Source organism: Danio aesculapii, chromosome 5 (assembly GCF_903798145.1).
Source record: "Danio aesculapii chromosome 5, fDanAes4.1, whole genome shotgun sequence".
NCBI lineage: Eukaryota > Metazoa > Chordata > Actinopteri > Cypriniformes > Danionidae > Danio > Danio aesculapii.
The window spans coordinates 44,767,876-44,773,970 of NC_079439.1; the positions used below are offsets into that span (position 1 = coordinate 44,767,876).

General features: G+C 34.2%; 1 protein-coding gene across 1 annotated transcript in view; it reads left to right on the forward strand.

Annotated features, from left to right (window-relative positions):
- Window positions 1-777: 777 nt before the first annotated feature.
- Window positions 778-6,095, forward strand: part of antxr2a (ANTXR cell adhesion molecule 2a) — an 84,493-nt gene continuing 79,175 nt past the window's right edge. The window contains exons 1-2 of the mRNA XM_056458285.1: window positions 778-1,254; window positions 5,231-5,302. Coding sequence (XP_056314260.1) covers window positions 1,127-1,254; window positions 5,231-5,302 — 200 coding nt within the window. The 5' untranslated portion in view covers window positions 778-1,126. The remainder of the gene's footprint in view (window positions 1,255-5,230; window positions 5,303-6,095) is intronic.

A 6,095-nucleotide genomic window follows, 5' to 3' on the forward strand; every position in this document is an offset into this window, starting at 1 on the left:
GCCAGGAGCCACAAGTATTAATATTGTTTTACATGTAATGTTACATGTAATTTATTTTATACATTACAAATTGACCACTGCTTCTGCTAAATAAAACCCTTCTTGAATGTTTTAATACATTAACGCTGCTGAAAAAAAAATCACATACCGTACATCTTGAATGGCCTGGGAGTAAGTAAATTAAAATCAAATTTGACTTTTTGTTTAAACTTGTTGTTGTCCATTTATATAGGCCTAATACAAATGGTTTGTAGAACTAAGTAAAAAAAATGTTATAAAACAGGATGTGAAATTGAAGCTTCTATTTTAGTAATAAATAATCATCTTATTTCCGTTTAATTGCTTCAAACACAATCCTGCTTGATATGCTCTTGATAATACCATATTATACTTTATGTAAATGAATAATTTGGCTATTATCATCGCATGTCTCCTAGTATTGCCTAACCCCCCCGTTCGTGGGAATATATTACCTCAAGGGCGTATTTAACTCAGAAAAATCCCCACTCAGATCCTACTAAGCATGACTAAAGGCCATATATTGCCTCATACAAGAGATACACAGGGATTGTCTGTTGACAATTGACATGCAATCCATGTTAAATACAGTCTTCCTTCTAAACGCAATCAGCATCTTTCAAAAAAATAGACGTAGTGTATTTTTTATAGTCCCATTGAAGTACACATCCTGTTGGAGCGTCGCAGCTGCTGGGTGTGTGTGCGCGAGCCAACAGCATTTTGACCTCAAAAACCCCGTTGCACATCTGGGCGGACGCGCATGCGCACTATAAACTAGGTGAACTGCTGGAACTCGCAAGCAACTTTTCAACGAGTTACTCTGACTTTTTCTAGTCATGACCACTCGCATAATTTGACACCGGGCAGTTAATCGAAGGGGTGGCGTAAACGGATACGTGAAGAAATCAGAGTGACGTTGCACATCCTATGTTTCACAGGAGGAACTTTTCTGCAACGCTATAAGTTGGACAATGTTGCGCCAGAGCGGGAGACACGGCACTGTTGTTTTGAACTTGACATTGTGTTTATATCACTTCATGTAAGAGAACATCGCTTTTAGGCCCTCTCTTGTTATTTTTATTCCGCGGATGTATAACTCATTATCGTCATGACAAAGGGAAATCTCTGGACCGTGGCAACCACGGCGACGCTTTTCTTCTGTTTATGCTTTTCATGTTTTAAGGCGGAAACCCCATCTTGTCATGGTGCCTACGACCTTTACTTTGTTTTGGACCGGTAAGTACTCGAAAACTTTCAAGTTACTCTCAATTCAAGGTTTTCAAGACACAGCCCACGTATAAGGCACGGTTGTACTGTTTACATCACACCAGGCTCGTGTATAAATGTAAAAGAATGAAATATGTTCAGTCCGCGTCCGCTATTTTACAGTTTGGCTTGATTTACATGTGTTAGGCACAACAACATCGTTCAGGGGCCACACAGCAAGATGCTTAGCTCAAATAAAACTTTACACAGGTGGTTTTGGCTAGGAAAGTGGGAAATTATTTGAAAGTAAAAGTGTATATGTTAAAACATTGTTTTTGATGTTCATCTTTCTAAGTTATTGCATATATAATACAAGTTGTCTTTTTATCTATCTATCTATCTATCTATCTATCTATCTATCTATCTATCTATCTATCTATCTGTCTGTCTGTCTGTCTGTCTGTCTGTCTGTCTGTCTGTCTGTCTATATATATGGAGGGATGTTTTTTTTTGCAGTTATTGCAAATGTATTTGCAGTTATTTGCAGCCTCATTTTCTATTTAATTATGAGGTGTAAATACTGCATTTTAATAATTTTTTTGCTGGATTAACTTGTCGCATGGGCCTACGATTTAATTAAGAATTAAAAAATAATACAATAATATAAACAAAAAATCTACAATACAAATTTATTACATCATATATCAATAGAAAAATATAGGAATCATTTAACAAAATGTAAAAAGTGTATCTATTATCATTTATTAGGCAAATAACAAACTGGCCAGCACATTCAACTTTCCACTGTCAGAATTTGGGACACCGAATTTGGCACCAAAATTGCCAAATTTGGTGTCCCAAATTCTGTACCGACAGCCAACACAGGATTTTGCTTGGTCTTAAAGCCTTTTTCGATGGGTTATTTTCAAAATTCATTATGGCATAGCAGTTAAAATAGGAGAAATAAGCTCATGTATGGGCCAAATTCTGGACTTTTGTCAGTGAGGGGTGGGCCTTCCGAACCACCAGAACACCGCCTGTCTACGGGCCTGCTATCTATCACCTTTCTGTTGAAGAAATCATGAAAATTCTGTCATCACTTACTCTCCTTTCACTTGTTCCAAACCGGCTTGAGTTTCTTTCTTCTGTTGAACACTAAAGAAAACGTTTCAAAAAAACGAACTTCAACAGCATTTGTTTTTCTTACTGGTAAGTTCATGGTTAAAGTATTTCATCTTCAAAATATCTTCTTTATTGTTCAAGAGAATAAAGAAACTCAAGGTTTGTAACAATTTGAGGGAGCGTAAACAGCGAGTAAATTCATTCACAATTTCATCATCTCTTCAACTCAGTTTGCCACCATATCTGTTCTGGTTTGTATTAAATTACACCCATTTAGGAATAGTTTTTGGCCTCAGTGCAATCCTTCATCCTGTTGGGGAATATTACAGGATGATGGCACAGATATGCTCTTTGCACTTTTTAAGAAACCGAGAGCAACACAGAACTAGCCAGGCATAAAGACCAGTCAGGAACATGAGATCTGGCCTTCAGTGTCTGTGGCCGGAAATGAAACTTCCCTTCATACTTCCAAACTATTAAAGGAGGTTTGATGTTCTCTGATCGTCCCACTAAAGCTTTTCTCGATTCTCTGACCTTGACTTGAGACAAGAAGACAATGCATAAAAAAAGATTTTCTAATTACCTATCGCTTGTGTTTTATGTCCTCAGCACATGCAGTGGACTATAATTATTAGTTCAATTACCTTGTAGCTATTACATCAAGGGCACATTTTACACACTTTTCTCATTAAAAACATGGAAGTGAATGTCACAGAAATCCACTTCTACTTGAATTTATTCATGGACTTTTTTATTGCAACATGTACATGTATTGATAATGTAAAAATAACTGAAATAATACTGAAATTGTCTATGAAAATGTGTATATACTGTAGAGGCCTACACTGACAACACAGCTCAGTTGGAGTGTTTGTTGTATTTGCAGTAGCCACTTACTCATCTTTAGCTTTTTTTAAAGACCAAAAAGCATGTTATCTGTCCTTTAGATGTACAATAATCTTCTATTAAATGTATTAAAATGTAAAAGTTTTTTGTAATTAGCTAGTCTACATACTAGGGAAATATTTGACAGACTCTCAGCATTGAATGATGACATTTGCTTGTCAGTATAATTTATCAATTCTGGGTAAAACTTTATAATAACTGCACACTGTGAACCATTTATTAAGCATTAGCAAATAGTGAATTCATTATATGTTAAGCATTAACTCTACATTAACAGATGTTAGTAAGCAGTTTATAACTGTATACAAATGCTCTATCTTGACTTATAAGCAGAATGTGCTTAATGATTGTATTTTCATACTTTGCTAATTATTATTTTATCATTACTAAATTAAGTAGCGCATCATTAACAAACCAGTTCTTTTCGAGAAGTTGCTGTTTTTTAAAGATTATTCAGAATGCGTAAATAAATGATTAATAAACTATTCAAATGAACATTTATATTAATCAGGCATATATTAATAGTTAATTTGTATGTTAATAAATGCTTTATTTATTTTATCCAGTTTTGTGACCTAAATGAGAACAGTGTATGGTTTATAAATCCCTTATAAATGACAGTTAAAGGCTTATATTCTAAATAGGAAAAAAGAAAATTAACAACTTTATTAATTTCTATTCATTTGAAGATACACAAATGAAACTGGATCAATTGGAAAATAAATCTGTGCAATCTTAACTAAAATAGAATTACCGTGCAGTTTAAACATTGCTAAATAACATTGAAGAGTTGTTAAATTATTACATTGTTGTTTTATCCAATTTTATGTTGCATTTTGACACTCCTGTTATTCAGCAATGTTTAAACTTTACAGTAATTTTCCTTTTTTGATAAGATTGCAAAGATGTATTGTTCATACTGAACCTTTAATTGACACTTATAAGAGATTTATAAAGCACAAATAGTCCTCACTTTAGAATAGATCACAAAACTGAATGAAGTTGAGTTAATAGTTATTAACAGAAACAATTAACTACAAGTATAAGCCTGAATTATAATATATAAATGTTGATTTGAATAGTTTCTTAATCATTTATTAACTCATTCTGAATGATCTCAAACCCTCCAATAACTCTAAAATACAAATGATTTGTAAATGCTTAATTTAGTCATGAAAAATGAATCAGTAACAAAGTATTAAAAGTACAATTATTAGGCACATTATAATAATTATATAATGTGCTTTTAAGTCAAGAATAGATCATTTCTATCTGCAGCTATAAATTGCTTACCAACATCTATTAATGTAGAGTTTAAACTTAACAGATAATGAATTCACTATCTGCTAATGCTTAATAGATGATTCCTAGTGTGTATAAAGTGTTACTCCATATCTAACAGCCTGTCAGTGGACAATAAACAGTTTATATGAGTTGACAGATTAAAACGTGAAATTACAAAATGGTCAATAATTCACAATATTTTAGTTTCAGTGTAACTGATCATTTTAAAAATGAAATGAAATGAAATGCATGCAGTAGTTGAGCATATGTGACTTTGTATGGTAGTGTATGCAGTAAAGCAGTCAAATTTATTTCTTAAATGCATTTGGATGTTTGGTGTTGGATGATGTAATGGTTTCAAGATTGTGTTATTGCAGGATCAAGTATTGCGTAGAACAGAAGTGTCAGTAGAAATGCAGTGTCTTGACTCACTGTGTGGAAATATCATAGCACGGGCTCTGCCTTGAACCCTTTATAGACAGACTCTGTCATTTCTTTGAAACCGTGTTAACACTGAAGCATAGCTGACTCAGCAGCGTCTTCACCACAGTGTAATCAACAGCACAGCTCTTATAATAACCACAAAGACATTTTACTTAATGGTTTAAGTGTAATTGGTTCTAGCTGTTTTTTCTTTCTTGAATATGTTTTCATTATTGCTGCTGACTACATTTTTTTATGTGCTTCATTGCAGATCTGGAAGTGTTTCGACTGACTGGAGTCAAATCTATGACTTTGTCAAAAATCTTACAGAGAGATTTGTGAGGTAAGTAATCTTTGCTTTCATTTCGGTTATTGTTTTATGTTGGGTTGAGTTTGTGTGCTTTAAGTATTTTCACCCAATAATGAAAATTCTGTCATTGTTTACTCATCCTCAACCCATCAAATGTTTTTTCTGAACATAAATTGAAATATTTGTAATAAAATCGGAATGACTTCGGTCCGGACTCTGTCTGTCGTCTCACAGCAAGAAGGTCGCTGGTTTGAGTCCCGGCTGGGCTAGTTGGCATTTCTGTGTGGAGTTTGCATGTTCTCCCCGTGTTCACAAGGGTTTCCTCCGGGTGCTCCAGTTTCCCCCACAGTCCATGTTATAAGTGAATTGGAAGAACTAAATGGACCTTAGTGTATGACTGCTTGAGTAAATGAGAGTGTATGGGTGTTTCCCAGTATTGGGTTGCGGCTGGAAGAGCATTCGTAGCTTAAAACATATGCTGTATTAGTTGGTGGTTCAGTCCACTGTGGCGACCCCTGATAAATAAGAGACTAAGCGGAAGTAAAATAAATGAATAAATGAATGAATAAATGATGACTTCTGTCCCTTCGTTTAAAGTCCTTTGGCTTTAGTTACTGATTTATCAAAGGTTGCCACAGAGGAATGAACCACCAATTACTCTGGCATATTTTTTATGTGACAAATGCCTTATCAGCTGCAACCTATCACTGGGAAACATCCATACACTCCTTTGAAAGTCATATGAATTCATTTTTTGATATCTTTGAATGTTTTGGGTAAATACTGCTACTACTACTACTACTAATAATAGTAATAATAATAATAA